General features: G+C 35.1%; 3 protein-coding genes across 3 annotated transcripts in view; all 3 read right to left on the reverse strand.

Moving 5' to 3' along the window:
• The window catches only part of LOC103034122 (chemerin-like receptor 1), a 40575-nt gene that overhangs the window by 3062 nt on the left and 16544 nt on the right, over window positions 1-20969 (reverse strand). The window lies entirely within an intron of this gene.
• LOC111190781 (chemerin-like receptor 1) lies at window positions 9058-18605 on the reverse strand. The gene is made up of 2 exons (XM_049470234.1): window positions 18469-18605; window positions 9058-12460 (listed from the first exon to the last, which is right to left on the reverse strand). The coding sequence occupies exon 2, from the start codon at window positions 12444-12446 to the stop codon at window positions 11487-11489; it is 960 nt and encodes a 319-aa protein (XP_049326191.1). The 5' UTR covers window positions 12447-12460; window positions 18469-18605; the 3' UTR covers window positions 9058-11486.
• LOC111197432 (chemerin-like receptor 1) overlaps window positions 9058-20969 on the reverse strand; it is a 44668-nt gene continuing 32756 nt past the window's right edge. Inside the window, exon 3 of the transcript XR_007428807.1 lies at window positions 9058-11281. The gene's annotated coding sequence lies outside the window, so the exon portion shown is untranslated. The remainder of the gene's footprint in view (window positions 11282-20969) is intronic.

Genomic DNA, 20969 nt, shown 5'->3' on the forward strand with positions numbered 1-20969 from the left:
TACCCTGAGTTGCAAAACGTGGTGACCCCCTGATCTAAACCAATGAACTTGACTGTATGAAAAAAAGCTGTTTATATATTGAACATGTCAAATTAGTTTATTCAGCTAAACTGAAATATTGTTTTAATATCATAGTCTTAATATTTTTTACAGTTATAATCTTCACAAAATATGATGGCCTGCTTCTGTATTAGTATTAGTGTAGGTGTGGTCAGAGTAGGCTGTAACTTGCTCTTACAGCCCTCAACACTGAGGCCAGGCAATCACAATTTAATATTTTACAAGTAACAAGTAACCACATAGGGGAAAGAAGTATGAGGGAATGGCAAACATGCTGATTGTGAGTGTGGGGATTACTATGAAATAAATACCTAAACGTAAGTCACAGTTTTTCATCAGTATCTCATCAAAGACACTTTTTATTTATTTAACACAGTGAACAAATGAAACTAGTTATGGACATGGCCATTCCAGATCTACATAGAACTACATAAATAAAAGTAGATAAAACTTATTTTACCTCAACTAAGCATAGAGGCAATATGGTATATATAAAATTAAAATTTTATTATTAATTAATGCTGAACATGCAGCAGCAAGAGTCTTCAGTCCCTTGAAAAAATAAAACAGTATGAAAGTGAATGATTACTTTCTGAAAGGGTCGGTGTTATCCCAAGATGACAGTGTGATATTAGCTTGATCATTTCACGGAAATAGCTAAATGAATTATTAAATAAAAAAATTGATTTTTAATATACATATAACCCATCCCCACGTCAAAGTGCAGACTGCATAACATTTATTTAACCCTTGTGTGGTGTTCGGGTCTGTGGGACCCGTTTTCATTTTTCATCAAATGATACTAAAAAATATATTTTTTATAACTCAAACTCATTGGCATTGGCTCATTTTTTGTGAAAAACATATATCAAAACACATTTTCGATAAACACACACTGTACACCCCCCCCCCTACACATTTATATTACATACAGTATGTTTGGCCAAGGACTAATAAACATTGCTTCATTTGTAAATTTGAAACTAAACAAATTTTCTACTCATATCTTGAGTTTAATTCATTTTCTTTTACATTTTATTAAAAAACTAATAAAAAAAGTAGCACTTTTTGAAAGAAATGTAACATAAGAAAGGTAAAGGGCAAATATTAACCATGTAAGCTGTTTATATTGCTTGCAATTTAGGTGAAGTGAGCATGTGTATAAAGCATTTTAATGTAAAATTGCTTAATATTGCTGAATTAAATACAAGTAACAAAGTAAACGAGTAACAAAAATATGAACACCACACAAGGGTTAATGTTCTTTGAATTGAAGTTTAACATTGCTCTATGTGTAAAATGTGTTCATTTACAGTAAAAAAAAAATGCAACACAGCGTTTATATGAAATTGATTTTTTTTTCACCATTATTGAACATACTGAACTATGTTAATTTCACTATTAAATTAACAGAGGAGAGGTCTCTGAATACTACACAAACACAGTCTGCTTAAAACAGGCAAAAAGTTCCATATTAAGAGGAATTAAAGCAGTTTGATACAGCATAGGACTTTTGCTTCCTAAAAACAAGTTCAAAAGTCCCCAACCACACAGCCACAGCACACAGTGTGGTTACAGCAGTTATCAGCTGACAGCATGTTTAACCTCAGTCTCTTTCTCTTCATTAAAGAGTCACGTTGAGGGAAACAAAGAGAGTGGTGCTGAAACAAATTGCCCTCTAACTATAAACAAAATAATAACAATAATTTCAGTGTATTTAGTGCCGCTCACAAACCCAGGTACACTTTACATTAAAGAGAAAGAAGAGAATATAAAGAAGAAAAAAGAAAGGTTTTGAGCAAATATTTAAAGGAACACAGAGTTGTAAAGTTACAAAGAGAAATAATTTGGAGACACATCATCAGTGTGTAGTCATTCCCCCAGACTACCTTTCTCTATGTGGCTACTTGTAATTAATATTAATTTGTGATTACTCTGCTGCTGAGAGTTGTTCTTGTCTGAATACTACAGTCACCAATCATATACTAATCATGTACTAATAAATGTCATCAACATTTATGAAACAAAAAATTAACCAAACAGTCCTGCAGATTAAACTATTTCCTGTAGTATTTTTCTATAGCTAAGCCATAAACCGCACACCATGCAGCTGGATTTAGGGCATCTGTGTCATTGTTATCGTAAGGATGCCAAAAAAAACGCATTATTTCTCGTAATTAATCATAGGTTTCATGTTTCATGTTTTTGGCGTAACATGAAATAAACCAATCAGTGTGTCACTTACTGTTACCATAAAGTGCCAGGTGTGCTCTGACTTTGTCGGATTGCTATTTTAATGGTGCAGCACTTCTGAGCAGAGGACATTGGCCTGCTCGTTCACACTGTGAAGGTGCAGGTAATCTATGGAAACAGCAATATTATTTTATTTAGTATTCTGTTTATTATAGATGTAAAAGTTGGGTTTCACACTGTCTGACAATTGACTGATTAAAACTCAAGGCGCCTGTGTTTTCCACCACCAAAATAGCAATACCCCCGAAATGTTCCTGAACACAGCCCACCTCCAGACCACCATGCCCATCAGCATACCATATTTTTCACATTATTTTTCACACTTTTTTTTCACACTTTTATTTAGACTCTCACTGCCACAGACCAGCTGCCCACCGTCCAGCTTCTGCCCCTCAACTTGGCTTAGTTACCTACCCTCCAGTACCAACTGTATTAAAGTTTACATGGGCTCTAACTAGTATATGTTTAATTGCTGTCATTGTTGATGCAACTATATTGGTATTAAATGTATTACCACTAAGCATTATTATTATTTTCATTATTACTTTTACTACCATCACTATCATGAATACATCAGTACTGCTGAACATAATAGACCCAGGTGGCTGTATTGTGATTCTTATCAATAATTCAAAGATTGGTCCTCCATGTAAAAAGGTGTTGTATGATCTCTCATCCTGCTACCATGGTTCTGTAAAGCTGCTTTGCGACGTCATTTATAGAAAGTGCTATAAACATACATTTGGTTTGATTTTGATCTTCAATATTAGAATTGTTCCAATTTTACTTTTTACTATTCTTGCTAAAAAAATAAGTCTCTGTTGTCTCATGACACCATCTCTTTCCTTTTTCTTTCTTGAGAAGACCTTATCATTACATTTATAGCATTGGGAGTTTTTTTTAAGAACTTCTGCAATCTGAATATATCATTTGCAATAAGGAATTAATTTAATAAGGTACAGCATTTTATAAACATATGCAGATAATCCCTTATTTCATGGTTTTTCATAATTTAGTAATATACAATCTACACAACAGACTGACAGAGAGAAGTATTTAAATACGCCACAGTTGAACTCTAGAACACCATGGAAACTAAGAGAAGACTTAAGAAAAAAGGTTAAATGTTTGATTGCCTGGTTGTTAACGCTGCTGCTATACAAGAACTACTGCAAACATGGAGAATTCAGAATGCCTTCATTTGCTCATTTAAACACAGTTAAACCAAATAAATGCAGAAATAGAAGAAAATAGCTAATTGTATCCATTTGAAAATAGAACGTCCTTAGTGTAACTCCACATTCTCACCAAAATTTACAGACTGATGCCTTACCTTTACACTACAACTCACTACTGTAACTTAGAACAATTTAATCACACACTCACACACACATAAATGAAATAAAGCATTTAAATATTACTGTTCTGTGTAGTGATAGTGTAGTAGTGTATTTAAATAAAATATAACCTACCTGTCAGCAGCTGCTTCACAGTTCTCCAGAGCTAGTGATTGTGTTTGTTGGGGTGTGGGATGGATTAGTTCTTGTTCTACAGACATTAAGTTCCTCTTGGTGTTTGTACTGCGTCTCAGAGTAAGGTCATGTTGGTTGCACATTCCATATTGCAACACAACATACTGGTGCAAACAAAATGACCTTTACTGTCTTTGAAAAATTGCTAAACATTCTGGTTATTCAAGTGTAAAACAAATACAATGTTCATTTCCACCAGCACACATGATGTACTATTATGTACTAAATAATCTGAAAGCAACAAAAAGAGTACCTTCATTAAGGTAAATTAACTATCCAAACCAACCTGGCCCTATGTGAAAAAGTAATCTCACATTTGCCAAGAAACAGCTTGATGATCCCCAGGGCTTTGGGAAAATATTCTTTGGGCTGACAAGGCAAAAGTTGGAACTTTTTAGAAGATGTGTTTATCGTTACATCTGGCATACAGTTAACACAGCATTTCAGAAAAAAAACATACTGAACGTAAAACATGGTGGTGGTAGTGTGATGGTCTGGGGCTGTTTTGCTGCTTACTGTAGCAGAAGATGGAAGCAGGAATTCTGCTGTTTATCAGACAATCCTGAAGGAGAATATCCAGCCATCTGTTTTTGACCTCAAGCTCAGGTGTACTTGGGTTCTGCAGCAGGACAATGACCCAAAGCACACAAACAAGTTTAACTCTGAATGGTTAAAAAAACAAAATAAAGGTTTTGGAGTGGTCTAGTCAAAGCCTGATTGAGATGCTGGATAGCGAAATAAATACACATAATATAAGTAGGAGAGTAGAAAAGTACAGTAGCAGCAACATGAAATCCAGAGTGCAGTGCATAAGTCACATTTGCTATAGCAGCATAAATTAGTATGAATGAAGAGCAGTAACATGATAAAGTGTTTCAGTGTGGGTAAAGTGTCAGTGTTGTTTTAAATATGTAATTGTCCTTGTAAAGAGTCAGTGCAGTGTGTTGTCTATGTAGAGTTTAGGAGTCTTACAGCCTCTGGAATGAAGCTGTTTCTGAGCCTTGTTGTATTGCACTTGATGCCTGAGGGGACCAGGAAGGAAAGTGAGTGTGCTGGGTGAGTAGGATTTTCCCGATGCAGGTGGCCCTTTTCCTGGGATTGGGTTGGGATAGTTGGGTGGGCATGCTGGCCCCTTCTGAAGTCCACAATCATCTTCTTCATCTTCTTTACCATTGATGGGAATAATGCCATTACCATTTCTGGCACCCCGTTACTGCATGTTACTTTAGCCGCTTAATGAACTTTTTTTTTTAACTTTTCCCATACAGACAAAGGGGCAAGTGTGTGTGTTGTGCAGTGGTGCAAAAAGCGGGGATGCAGCGTATGCGACGCATAGGGGCGCTGCACTAGAGGGGGCGCCAAATTGATGCCGGAAAATTATTTCTAGTCGGCAAGAGCTGTTTGTTCATGTATGATAATACACAGGGGCGTCACCTGGCCTGGGTTTCCAGTAGCCCCGAATCGTTTCACTCAGCTCAGCTGTTTTATTAGTGAGGAGACGGGCCGCTGTCCGCTGTGAATGGAAAATCTCTTGACGGAGCCAGTTCAAGTGCGGTGGGCTAGTAGGAAAGCCCCCGCCCCAGTCTCCCCACCGCCTCGCTGGGGAGGATTTTTGAGGGTTTTTGAGTTCTTGTACCGGGTTTTAGCACTGATGTTAAAACATATGTGAATATACGGCGATTTTTCTAAAAGAAAGGTGACCGAACTAACTGTGTAAACTGTGATAAGAATGTTTCTGATAGCTGGTTAAAAAGACTAATTCTGATTCAAAACACACAGATCAAGGTTTGAGAATTTCATTTTCAAATGAATACTGTGTTTTTATTAATTTAGGATTGCAGGATAACTGTAAGCTATAATTAACAACAATGTATTTAGAGAACCAGTTAGATAGAAACTGGATGTTGAGAATAGCCAGACTTTAGTTCTATACTTAGTTTAAATGAGTTTCTTAACTCTGGTCTCTGCCCTAAAATTGTATGTTTTCCACCTGATCAGCTAATAAACTAATATAATTAGCTGGGCTGAGCCTCAGATTTTTACATACCCAGGCAACGCTCCTGATAATACACATCAAAAAACAAAAGCACAGCACTAATCAGGCATGGGTTTTTTTTCCATCGTGACGCACCTGCAGGACAGGTGCTGTATATACATTATAACGGATCATAACAAGTAAGTAAATAGATGGTGAATCATAAAACTAATAAGTTATAGAACAGGGGTTGCCAATGCCAATTGCCAACTGATATTCTAAATCTAGAAATAATTGTAGGGGGGTACTATGTTTGATAGTATGTTTGCATACACCTCAAATGTATTGAGTAACACAAAAGTAATGCAATAGTTACTTTTACTGGTAACTAGTTACTTTTATAGTGGAGTAACTCCGTTAGTAACTCGGTTGCTTTTTTGGAGAAGTAACTAGTACTAATTACTTTTTCAAAGTAATGTGCCCAACACTGCTCTTTACAGTGATGCAGAGGTTGTTCTCTCTGCACCAACCCTCCAGGTGTTCCACCTCCTGCTTATATCTGGACTCTGCCGTGGTTTACTGAAGTTGGTAAAAAGCTGTTTTTAAGTCTGACTTATTTTGTTAGTAGGGACCTGTAGCGTCTACTGTAAAGCATGAGTGTGAACAAATGATGTGCAGGGTGAGAGGGGTCAGAAGTGATTTTTATTGCTCGTTGGATGATGCATTCGTTTGTGATACGATGTGCCAATTGGTAGGAGGGTGTGGCCTGTGATTTTTGATGATTTGTCTATTATACATTGTAGTTTTTTGTGTGAATGCTGTCTCCATTTCAGTGTATTAATAATGTGTGTTAAATGAGTCAGAGATGGTGATGGGTTGAGTGGAGATGAAGATGGATGTTTTGTAATTGTGAGCGTGAATAATCGACTATAAGTTTCTGAGTTTTTCTGATGTATTGAGCTGAAATTGTTGATTTGGCACCAAGTGACTGCTTGGGTGACATGTTCACGATAATAATGTTGTTGATTGTTGGTGATGAGACCAATTATTGTTGTGTCATCTGCATATAGAGTGAGAAGGTGAACTGTACTGAGGGACAGAGGTTGGGATGAGAGGCTACCCATCCCAACTCTCTTTTTTTCTGACAGGAAATTATAGATCCAGTAGCGTAAGGTGATGTCAATGTTCATGACCATGAGTTTATTGAAGCGGTTGTCTGGGTTGTTGGTGTTGAAGGCGGAGCAGAAATCAATGAATAATATCTGGTCATAGGTGTTTGGGGATTCCAGTGTTGCAAAATCCTGTGGAGAGCCAGGTTAACTGTATATTCCACAGATCTGTTAGCCCGGTAACCAAACTAGTGACTGTCCATCAGGGGAGAAGTGAGTTCTTTTAAGTGTGAGAGTACGAGTACGTTGGTGTAAACATGGTCCAGCGTGTTATTCCCACGTGTTGAAATGTTTACATGCTGTTAAAACCTTGGCAGGGAGTTTCGGCAGTTCCATGTGGTAAAAATCCCCGGCTACGACATAGAATGCCTCCAGATCCTTCTTCTGAAGCGAGCTGATGTTCTCACTAAGCTCCTTTAGCGTGTTGTTAGCATTAGCATCCGGTGCTATGTAAACAGCAGTGCCGAACACCGCCATAAACTTACGAGACTGATGAGATGAGATCGACACAGCTGTTCTGTCGCCTCAGAGCAGAGGCTGTTTATCAACACAGAGTTTGTGTACCAATCTTTGTTTATGTAGACGCATAAACCACCCCACCCCCCGCCCCGGACCTTTTTCCGATAGCTGGTTGTGGTCTGGCCGGCGAGCTGAAATGAATGAGTGAATGAAGTCTCCCTTTTAGAGAGATCTGGTATCTCTTGCTGTTATTGCAAATTATGCACATTTCCCCTGCTGTGATCTACACTAGGTCTACAGTATATATATTTTGGCAGAGGTGTCAAGTGTCATATACATATATATACATATACAGAGGTGTCAACTACATATATTTTTTCATCTTATGTTAATAGACATTTTGTTTTTGCATACAATGTATACTTTACTATATTATAATTTTCAATAAAACCCCTATCTAGAACCCCAATCTCTCTTCCATCCAGATAGAGTGAATCTGATTGTGATTGGATGTAGAGAAGTGTAAACATATATACCATTCCGACTCCCTATTGGTTTATACTGTGATCCATCACACCTGCACACGTCCCCCCCAACCCCCAACACACACACACACACTCATAGCAGATGTATGTAGTCTAGTATGAAGATGATCCGTGCAGAGACTCAAGAGAACTCCAGACAAACTCCAGCCCAACTAAACTTCTTTAATATATTTATATTCTACTAAAATAAATACATTTACAATCAGCATATATGCAGCTGAAACAGGGAAGAGCCTAGTGCATCCCAAATTATATTATCAACATTAACATTTGAATATAACATTATAGTCATTATGGCTTTTAGAAAAATGTGTTTTGTGGGGGGGGGTGGGAGTTGCACTGCAGGACTCTGTGGGCGTGGCCTAAGATTTTGTACTTAATGGCATTTTTTCCCCTTACATTACTTTTACTTTGATACTTTAAGTATTTTTGAAACCAGTACTTTTACACTTTTACTTAAAGAGTGAAAAGCTTGAGTTGATTCTTTTACCCGAGTAATGAATGGGAAATTTTTTGACATTTTTGTTCTTTAGAACATCTAGTAGGCTTGAATGGGGTAATGCTGTCCTGATGGTACAGTACATGTATATATGTCTTGTTTCTGTGTTGTTATTGGCCTGTTTTTACATCTCTAGCTACTAATGACTTTAAGACTAGACTAGATATAATGTGTGGTGGTATGAAACTGTCATGGCACGCGCCAATGAGCAAACAGGTGGTAGTGCCAGACATTACGCAATTGATAAAACCAGCTGTTGGTTTTTAATAATCTGTTAGCCCAGGGCTGCACAACTCCAGTCTTAGAGGGCGGGTCTCCAGTGAAGTTTTGTAGCTTCCCTACTCAAACACACCCACTTTAATTAGGTAATTAACTAATGAGTTGAATAGGGCGTGTTTGGATAGGACAACTACCAACGTTTTTTGGCCTAGAGTTATGTAAATCCTTGCAGCACCAATGTAATACGTATATTAATTTATCTGATATCTGGCATAGTAGCATTTTAATCTTAATAGTTTTAGAGTAAAAAAATTATCAAACAAACAAAAAAACAAACGCACTGAAATAAATAATAAAAAATTATAATAGTGTATATTTATTTGATAAGAAATCCATTCAACAGGCAACATTTTACAGATCCCCATTCCCTATATACAACTCCTTGTTTTATTGCACAATATACAGTATGTAGCACGTGGTGGTTATGAGGTTAAAATTATCAGTAGCATATAGTTAATTTAGTCATATCATTTTTGTAAAAAAGCAGTGTATCTTCAAATGCAGTCGCAAAGGCCATTAAATACATTATGATGAAACTGGCTCTCATTAGGTCCTTCCCAGGAAACGAAGAGCACAGTTGCACAGGGTAAGTTCAGAGCATAATTTCATGGAAAACATTTGCAACCAGCCAATGTCACGAAAAAAATAAAAAAATAAACACAAAATAGCAACTAGCATCAGGGTAACCCTACATCTGGGTATACCTGAGAATGTCTGAGTGTTGTGGCGCTCCATATGATTTATATCCACCATCTTCCAAAGAAGAGCAGCTGTGTCTATGGTTGAATGCTGAATGCTAAATTTAAAACATTTATCCAGATGTTCAAACATTTATTCTTACCATTTTTTGGATGAGAAACCAACTCCAGAACATCCTTATCCGAGGAAATGTCTAAGTTTGAAAGTTCAGGTTAAGTGGAAGCATATTGCCGTTTTTTAGACTTAAGTTAGCTTCAAGGCTAACGCTTTCCCCTTGCAGTCTAACGTCACTTCACCAGAGCTTAGTTTCCTCTTCACAAGATAATATGATCAGACATATGGACATTTTGGTGGATGTTTTACATTCAGGACAGCTCCCTTTATGTGAAAGGTGGTGGAAATACTGTATGTTTCATGATGCCCCACTATGGTTCGAGAGGAAGTTAGCTATGTTGGAATGTTATAGGTTATAGCATAGCTATAGCTACTATATGATCAGTGTCCACAGCAGAAGCTACTACAGTTTACAGTATGACCATAAACCATTTAACCCTCCTGTTATGTTCTGGGTTACATTTACCTGTTTTACAGTTTGAAAATCTATGAAAAATTGTTTAAAGTATTTTTTTTTGTATAAAACTTCTTCTGCTTACCTTAATCAGTGTAATCAACATATAATAAAAAAATTGGTTTATCTCATATATTTGCAATCACCCTCTGCAAAAAAAACTAAAACAAAATTGTATTGTTATGCTTCAATGTTATGTAAAACTATTGTGTTTTATATGTTGTTCTTTTAAAGTAATAAAGTAGTGAAACTTTAAAAAAAGTTGTAACATTTATATATTTTTTAATGAAAAATTAGTGAATTATTCTAATTGGTAACACTTTAAAATAAGGCTCCTTTATAAAGGGTTTATATATAGTTTATAAAGGGTTTATATATAGTTTATAAAGGGTTTATATATAGTTTATAAAGGGTTTACTAATATATATTTATTTGCTTATAAACCATTAATAAGCAGTAACAACAGATAAACAGGAAGGGCAACAGTGACCTTTCATGTACCAAATTCTCAGATCTTGCCCTTTCCATCAGTTATCATTAACATTTTTGTTAATAATTTTATTAATGAAACTATACCATATTAAATTAAATTAAATAAACTACACTGACTTTCTATATTATTTCATTAGATACGTTAAAAAAGTCATTGCCACTGTTGTTCTTTCTATGTATGTGTTACAAGTGCTTATTGATGTTTTTAAAGTATTTACAACCTAATTAATAACATTAATAAACTCCTTTATAAACTATTTATAAACCCTTTATAAAGGAGCCTTATTTTAAAGTGGTACCTCCCAATTTAACCATTATCTGTTAAAGGTAAGGAACACCATTGCACTAAATATTGATAGAATAATTAGTAATGGAGTTAGTAATGAAATATTTACACTGTTTGTTAGGATTTTTGACCTGGGAACACCATTGCTATTCCTGACAAATTAACATAACAGGATGGTTAATATGAAATGCACAGAAATTCTAACACAAAATTGTAAGTAACAAGCTTCTGAAAGTGGGCGTGGCAGCATAAGGTGTATATACAGACTACTGTTTAAAGGCTACTCTCACCAGCCGCTCTATGAACCCTGACTTGTATAGGCCCACTATATGTACAAAGTACAGTATGTACAGATCCAGTCAAAAATTTGGACACCCTAAAATCCTTAAAAGTAATTTTAATTTTAATATCTTGAAATGCTCTGCATGGTGGATTAATAGAATGGATTTGATTAATGGAGCCCACCTAAATGCTTCTCAGAGTATTTTGGTTTGTTTAACACTTTTAAGTTACAACATGATTCCTTATGTGTTCCTTCATAGTCTGGATCACTTCTGTATTCATGCACCATGAAGGAAAAAAAGAAATAAAAACATTAAAAGAGAAGGTGTGTCCAAATCTTTGGTACTGTAGATATACTATTACAAACTGTAGCTCAGGGATGCCCACTTTACAAAGATAAAAGTTTGCTTTCCCCAGTAACTACAGGTGAGTCTTGCTCTTTGTTTGGTGTCTCCTCTTCGATTGCGTTCTCAATCTTTGACAGAAGTTTATAACAATGCTTGGCAAAGTCTTTTCCCATGAAAGCGTAAAGAAAGGGATTCAGACAACTATTGGCGTTGGCAACACTGACGCCGATTCCTTTTCCAATTTTAACCCATTCCAAGTTCTTGTACTTTATGTCCAAAAAAGCAAACGTGTGAAAAGGCAGCCAGCAGATCAGGAAAGTAGCGATCAGTGCCGTCATGATCTTAAAGGGCTTTTTGGATTTGGTAATCTGGTTGGACTTAAGTTTCCAAATGATGATGACATAACTGCTAATAATGGCAAAAAGTGGGATCACAAATCCAAAAACGAATCGGCTAGCTACTGTGGCAATGCGGCTTTCAGTATCTGTGAAATTGTTTGAACAACGCGTTGTCTTTTCATATTTTAAATTTCTAAATATGACTGCTGGCGTGCTGAGCACTGCTGAGATGATCCAAATCAACAGTAAAATTACAGAGGCTTTTCTGATGGTGCGCTTGTTCTGAGCCCACACTGGAAACATCACAAGCACACAGCGGTCCACACTGATGATGACGAGGACGAAGATGCTGCTGTACATGTTGAGGAACTTGATGAAGTACCTGAACTTGCACATGAAGGACCCAAAGATCCAGTCTTCTTTCACCTTATGAACGACGCCGAAGGGCAGGGTGCAGCAGAATATGAAGTCAGATACAGCCAGGCTCAGGTACCAGGTGGTGATGACTGACTTCTTCATCCTAAACCCAGCGATCCAGATCACCAGACCATTTCCAGCACAACCAAAGATGAAGATGAGTGTATTCATTACTGCGTAAAAAATACACATTCGGTCTGTGCATAATGTTGAAGTGCTCGTGAGGTTTGTGAATGGAGAAGTCATGATGCCTTTTGAATCTGTAAAGCAAAGCAAAACAAGGGAGAATTAATAAAACCAGACAGAAAAAAGTTGTAAATAGGCTTGTAAAACAACATTTGAGCATTTTTCACCACAACCATTGTTTGTCCATGAAGAACAGCTTGAAATATAATACTCAAATAATGCTTTCTGTGACACATGAAAGATTTCCACAGTGCATCAGAAGTAAAATTATCCATTAAATGGAACTTAGCTGACTTTATCCTCAGCTTAAATTTGAAAAAAAAAATGGAAAGGATAGTTTGGGAGGGGCACTGGGTGATGTATGGGTTTAGAGGCAGGGCAGGAGAGTAAGCTGATTGGCTGAGCTGCAGCAGCAGCAGCAGTGTGCCTCTGATAGCGGTAGTGAGATACAGACGGTTGGACGTCAGCAGGGGGGCGGTATTATTGATAGATATCGCACATATAGCACAGTTAAAACTGAGAGGGCGCTGCAGAGGCAGAAATGACCAAAATAAAAGGTTAAGAAATGTTTATAAAACTTTAAGCAGGACTGGTATATTTCTTTACTTAAAAAGAACACATTTCAACTATTAAAAAAATATATGGTTTAGGTTTTAGTGCCTCTTTAAACTGATATATTGTTTTTTAAGGATAACAGACTGTATATTTTGGAGGTTCAGGTAATTTGAGACCTCTCTATTGAGAATTTTAATGCATTTTAATATAAATAAATTGCTATGTGAAATGTTGTGTGTTTAAGATGTAATAATTAATATACATAATATAACATAAAATGTGAAAAAAGTGATAGTCCTAATGCATGTGTTCTTATGCATGCCAGCTACAAAACATTAATGTAACTATGCTATAAACATTTCATGAAACTTGCCCTGACTCGCTGTGAACATCTTCATGCCCTGAAAGGCGTCTGATAACAGTGTGAGCCAAAACCCAACCTGGAAGATCTTTCAGAAACAGAGGAGCCGCTCTGCTAATCTTTTTTACATCATCACAAGAGACATTTGATTCTCACTAATATGTAGGTTTAGTAAAGGCTTATTGAGGCTTATGAAGGCTTAAGGCTTATAATCTTCCTTAAACCGTTCCTCATACTTTTTTTAACCTTTGTTTCAAGTCATGAACTGTTTATTTACACAGGTTTCTCATTTACTTTAATCTTTAATCACCTCACTTTTTATTATTTCTCTTTTTCTTTTTTTGTATATGATTGGTTTATAAAGCCTCTATGTAGGCAGACTTCAAATAAAGTAGAGTAGAAGGTTAACAGGTTCATGCAGGTTCAAATATTTAGATTTTAGGTGTTTCAGGATTAGATTTGGGTCTAATACCTCATATATGCAACACGATGAACCTAAATACTCACATTTCTGTTAGATACCTTTTAAATGATGTGCTACATCACAACTGCATCAAAAAATGCATCACGACTACTTTACCTTTTGGTAGCTGCCCTATAAACACTGTAAAAAAAAACACCGTAAAATTTACGGTAAAATACTGGCAGCTGTGGTTGCCAGAATTTTACCGTAAAATAAACAGTTGCCAAGAATTATACTGTAATATCTTTTACATGGCAACCGTTTATTTTACGGTAAAATTCTGGCAACCACAGCTGCCAGTATTTCACCGTAAAATAAACAGTTGTAAATGTATAAGATATTACAGTTTAATTCTTTTCAACAGTAAATTTCACATTCATAAACCGTTTTGTTTACAGTATATTCTTGTAAAAAAAAAAGTATATTACATTGTAAAAAGCCTACTGTAAAAAAAAATCTTGTCAAATTTACGGTGAAAAACTATCCATTCCACAGCATTTATTGTCCTATTTTATGGTCAATTTTTGTTAAAACACTTGGTATGTGGTTGTGCAATAATTTTGATTCTCGCTGTAAACGTGTGTTGTTAACAACATACAGTTTTAAACAGCATGATCTTTATCAAAATCATTTCATTAACTGGACTACTGCTCACTTACAGCACAGAGATGTGCTCGGAGAGTAAAATCACTTATATACTCATAGTGTAAAACCCAGGCAGGTGGATAAAACCGCTATGAAACTACATCATGGTGACTTCTCTAAACTAAACATCTAATTAACATAACCACGCCCCATAGACAGCTGCGTTACATCCCATTCAGACCCTGCGGATATCAATAAAATCCAGGAGCAAACAAACTCATTATATACAATGCCCTAATAATATCCTTCTCCTTCAATGTAATATACTTTTTTTCACAAGAATATACTGTAAACAAAACGGTTTATGAATATGAAATTTACTGTTGAAAAGAATTAAACTGTAATATCTTATACATTTACAACTGTTTATTTTACGGTGAAATACTGGCAGCTGTGGTTGCCAGAATTTTACCGTAAAATAAACGGTTGCCATGTAGAAGATATTACAGTACAATTCTTGGCAACCGTTTATTTTACGGTGAAATTCTGGCAACCACAGCTGCCAGTATTTTACCGTAAATTTTACATTTTTTTCTCAGTGATTATACAGTAATATGCTGTTTTTAATATTACAATCTATTACCATTGCCATGTCAGTTTTTTTAATTTATGGTAATTAAATGTTTATTCTACAACAATAAGCTAGTTCTTGCTTTACGGTTTATTTCTGTTGCCATTTCACAGTTTTTCACTGTAATTTTCACGGACATTTTTTACAGTATTCAATGGTGAAAAGAATATTATTCATGACAAATAAATGTAGAAATTACAGTTTTTGCCGCTATCCAAATAATATGGACATTTATTAATGGCTTGTGTATTTAACAGTAAAAAAAAATATTAATCACAAAAAATGAATGTAGAAATTACGGTTTTGGCTGTTATCTAAATAATACGGAAATGTAATAATGGCTTGTATATTTAACAAAGAAAAAATGTATTATTCACAAAAAAATAATGTAGAAATTACGGTTTTACCAGTTATCCAAAAATACGGAAAATTTCTGTTATAAACACAGTGCAAGAGAATTTTACGTTGAAATAATGTATTTTTTACAGAGAAAATGTGTAAAAATTAGTGTATTGGATGATATATGAATTTACGGTATTTTGTTGTTACCGAAACAGTATTTAGCCTTTTTAGCGTTTACAGTCTTTTACTGTCATGGTTTGACAGTTTTTCACCGTAAATTCTATGGACATTTTTTACAGTGTATAAATGAAGTGTTTCCAAATTGGTAGTTTTTGAACCAATAGAGTTATATAGTAAAGAATATTATTTCTCCTCAAAAAATATAAAGTAAGTATTATAAAGCACATACATTCAGCAGTTACACTTTATTTAAATGCTTCCTACTTTACGCTTGGCTTCTTAACACATTCATAAACATTGAATAATGTTTTTTTAAAGCAATATTTGGATATTCATGACAAGCTTATGACCACTACTGATCACTGGAAACATGGCATTAGTTCTGTGAATGATTTAAAATTTCTCAAACTTAGGTAGCAACACATTTTTCATTTATAACACATGCTCATGAATGTATGAAAGTGAATGAAAATAAATGAATGAAAGAGTCTACGTAAGTAGCTTGCAAATAAACCAGTGTAGCAGGTTGACAGGTTAATGCAGGTTAAATTTTTTATATTTAAGTGTTTTTAGGGTTAGATTAAAAACACAATTAAATTATGTGTTACAGAATTGGCAGTGTGAATCAATAGAGTTATATGGAGAAGGATATGGTATCTTCTCAAAATGTAAACACTACACAATATAGAGCAAACAAATCTGAAATATAAAATATACCTCATATATATACCTATACCTATATTTTAAATTCATAATTATATTCATAATCAGAACTCAGCAGGCATGCTTTAAATAATTATACATTTTCAATTACTGCTTTATAAATCGTCGCTGTCCTATGAAAAACACTTTTCTCCATTTTTATCGATTTTTAGTTTACTACATAATTTGAACAGACAAACTGTCCCTTACACTGTGCCAAAATTTCTTGATGAACGGACCAATAGAAACTCTTCAAAATGACCTGAAATAAACTTTTTTTACATTGACTTCCATTGAAATTGAAGAAGGTTTTTTCCCTCTCCTGTAAAGTTGCTGTTTTGGAGATAAGTGCTTTTCATTGGACAGCGACGAAATGCATTATGCAATTCTTATGAATGTGTTATACAGCCTATATATAGGTTACCTTTAAATAAAGTGTCCAGTAGTGAGTAGTAGATCAACAAGATCAAGCAAACTAAAACAAATTAAATGTTTGGTCTTTTAGGGTTAGATTTAGGTCAAATGCCTCATATATAAGGCGGATGGAATTTAAATGATTTGGTACAGAATCGGCAGTGTTTAAATATATTTAATTTTATATGGAGAAGGACATTGTATCTTCTTAATAGATAAACACTACACAATATAAAGCACACAAATCCAGCAGTTACACTTTATTTGAAGGCTTCCTACATTAGGCAAGGCTTCATAACTTATTTATAAGCATTAAATGATGTATTTATAAAGCGATATTTGGATATGACTAGCTTATGCTAGTCTGCTGTTATTGAAAACATTAGTTCTATAAATGATTTTAAAATTCCTCAAACTAAAGTAGTAACACATTTTACATACATGACATGCTTATGAACGTGCAATAACGCCTCTATGTAGGTAGCCTCCAAATAAAGTACATTAGCAGGTTGTCAGGTTCATGCAGGTTAGCATATTTAGGCTTGTTTTAGGCTTGGATTTAGGTCAAATGTCTCATATATAATGCTGCTATTCCATAAAATGCATCACAGCTACTTTACTTTAAGGTAGATTACCTTTAAATGATGTTTTACAAAACTGCCAGTAAACCAATATTTATCTAGAGTTATATAGAGAAGGATATTGTATACCCTCAAAAGATAAACGCTACACAATATAAAGGACACAAATACAGCAGTTACACTTTAATTAAAGGCTTCCTACATTAGGCTAAGCTTCGTAACACATTCATAAGCATTTAATAATATTATTCTACTGTGATATTTAGATATGTAGGACTGCTATTCCTGAAAATATGAACTTAGTTCTATGAATTAAATTGAAGCCCTCAAACTAAAGCATTAACACATTTTACATTCATAACATTCAGAAAATGTATTCTGAATGATATTTAATGCTACAAATAACTATTGTGTTATGAAGCCTCTATGTAGGTAACCTTCAAAGAAAGTCTACACCAATTCTAAATCTGCCTAATTAGCAGAACAACAGATTTAAGCAAGCTAAAAAAAAAATAATGTTTGTTTTTTTTAGGGTCTCATATATAATGCTGCTATGTTACAAAAAGCATCATAATTACTTTACTTTTTGGTGGATGGTGTTTAAATATATTTAATTTTATATGAAGAAAGACATTGTATCTCCTTAAAAGATAAACACTACACCATATAAAGCACACAAATCCAGCAGTTACACTTTATTTGAAGGCTTCCTACATTAGGCTAGGCTTTATATCACATTTGTAAGCATTTAATAATATTAATTAATCAATTAATAATTTTAAATTCTTCAAACTAAAGAAGTAACACATTTTACATACATAACATTTTCATTAAGCAGAACTCAGGAGACATTAAATGTTTTGGGAATGGTCTTTCATACTGTAATTAACTGCTTTATAAATGCATTATGCAATGCTTATGAATGTGTTATAAAGCCTCTATATAGCTGTCCTTTACATGAAGTGTCCACCAATTCCAAATCTGCTGAGTAGCGGATCAACATGTTCAGGCAAGCTAAAAAATGTTTTGTCTTTTTAAAGTTGGATTTAGGTCAAATGTCTCATACATAATGCTGATATTCTACAAAATGCATCACAACTACTTTACTTTTGTTAGATACCCTTTAGTTTAAGTGTTACACACGTATACAACATAACATCTCTATGCTATCAGGTGATCTACATGCATCAGTAATGTACACAATGTCCACAAAGACCCAGAAAATCAGTCTCTGTCTGGCTCATGTCTGAAAGAAGATAACGCCCTACCTCTCAGAGCTCCGTTCGGTCCAGTGCTGTGGAGCTGGTGGTGGCGCTTCTTATGCAGAGGGTCACATTATTTCTGTTAGTAAAATGTCGTAACAGTCGGTGCCTCCGTGCGATAGATGTGCCTCCCAGAACCTGAAAGTAGTTTATGAATCACACACCCACAGTTCTCCTGCCCAGTTACTCAACAGGCCTCAGCATGTCCAGAGCCAGGAGCAGGTCTACACAACCCCTGATAACATCTGCAGCATAAACAACACAGTGCTCTTCTGTCTGGTTTCAAGTTTCTGGCACGTTGGTTTCACAATTAGGGTCCTAAAAAGTGCAAAACCTGTACATTTAAAGCCTTTGGGCATTTTGTTCTGGGGATAAAACTTGCACAAGAATTATATATCATGTGGATTAAAAGGTAACATGAATGTAAACTAATTAAGCATGTATTTAAAGGAAGTGTCTGGTGTGAAATCAATCAATCAATCAATCAATCAATCAATCAACCTTTATTTTGACTCAGAAGTACATTGAAAACAGCTTTAATCCAATGTAGCCGAGCATTTACAAAAACATGGAATGACATGACAGTAAATAACTACATTTAATCATTTTAAATGAAAAGAAAATTTTAAATAACAGCGAATAAAAGAAAAATAGAAAAAATAAATAAAGTTCAAGGTTTAATTGAAATTTAAACCAAAAGAAGATAAGAGATTAATAAAAAAATCATAAAAAAACAGTTAAAAGCTTAAAGCAGTTCAAGCTAAAACTAAATTTCACACAGAAAAATAATAATAATAATAATAACAACAACAACAATAATAAAAATATTAATACTCATAATACTAATAATAACAACAACAACAATAATAAAAATATTAATACTCATAATACTAATAATAACAACAACAATAATAATAACAATAACAACAACAACAACAATAATAATAGTTGTTGTTGTTATTATTGTTATTATTATTATGGTTGGTCTTGAATTGAAATTAAATCTTCAAATTATTTGCTAATCCATTTTCATGATGGATCATTTTCCATAAAATAATAAATGAAAAAGAATAATATTTTGGTCTCATTTGTTTAACAGGGTCCTCCTTATCTTCCTTTAGAACTTGTGATGTGTAGCTTCAACATGCTCCATCCCACATCGCTAACACAGTGTTATAGGCTACATTCACATTACAAGCCACATTGCTCAAACCCAATTTATTACTCAGACCCTATCGGATCTTGACGGTTCACATTCACAAACGTAAGTAATTTGTATCTGTGTGTAATGTGAACAAATCTGTCCCTGAAACGCCTCACATGCTGCACATTGATCTGTGTATAAACATAGACCCTAACCCTAACCCTAACCTAACCCTAACCCTAACCCAACAAAAACTCACATTAGAGAGACGAGAGACTCGTAGCTTTATAAAGGGAAATGGATGAGTTAGCAGATCATATGTGGAGCATCTTTTGCTGGAGTGGAGAAACAGGAAACAGCTGGTCTGAAGTTCATGCTCAGGTCGAGGAGGTGAAAAAAGGACAGGTGGTTTGCTTTTGCTGTTTTTGCAGCTATAGCTGCACAGCTGCACCGAGAGATGCAGTGTGGGTACGAGAGAGAAGCACGTAGCGCAGCGTAAAAGCAGAAAGATGCATGAATTCTAATTCTATTATTCATGTCACATGTCCATGGTTCAGATACGTATCCGATTTAGGACCGATGAAAGTGACTCAAATCTGATTTGGCATGTTCACACAGCCATGAAAAAAATCTGATCTGAGCCACATTGAGCAAAAAATCAGATTTGAGTTGCTTCAGCCTGTGAAAATAGCTTCAGTGGCCTGGCAAAAAAAAAAAAAACACTAAATAACTTGTTTTTCTTTTCATGATTGCTTATTCAGATAAGAAGGGGTTAAGCATTGGATCCTACATGGAATTCTACATTATCTGTTTAACTTCTTCAGATGCTTGTCAAAGACTAAGAATGCACTCTATTGGGAAAGAGGATGAGCAAAGCCGCTATCTGCCCTACTACATAGATAAAGATCTGATTAAGCCCTTATGCACGGCATTACAAAGGAAAACACTCACGGCCATGCAGCCACATCAGGGCATCTGATACATGTTACGCCCTCGCCAGGTTTCCCTCTGTTTCCCCGGTGTTTCCACTGTTATTTTCCATTACGTGTGTCTAATTTGTAACTCCGCCCCTTCCCAGGTGTTCTGTGTTTCATGTTGCTATTTATAGTCTCCCTTGGTTAATGTTTGCTGTCGGTCTTTGCACCTTCCCACGTTTGTTTGTCTCGTCGCGCTATTTACTACTGTTTTGCCACGCCACGTCACGTTTGTTTATTTCATGTTTCTGTATTTACTCGTTCTTGTTTATTTCTTGTCACGTTTATTTCCTGTTTGTTTCTTTGTTTATTTTGTATATATATATTTACGTAGTTATCCCTGTATATATCCCTAGCCCTGTTTCTTTGTTATCTGTTTAGCTTAGCTC

This window comes from Astyanax mexicanus, chromosome 22, assembly GCF_023375975.1.
Source record: "Astyanax mexicanus isolate ESR-SI-001 chromosome 22, AstMex3_surface, whole genome shotgun sequence".
Classification (NCBI taxonomy): domain Eukaryota; kingdom Metazoa; phylum Chordata; class Actinopteri; order Characiformes; family Acestrorhamphidae; genus Astyanax; species Astyanax mexicanus.

What these genes read in the sequence shown, in the direction of transcription:
- LOC111190781 (XM_049470234.1), bottom strand. Translation starts at nt 12,446, where the DNA reads ATGACTTCTCCATTCACAAACCTCACGAGCACTTCAACATTATGCACA.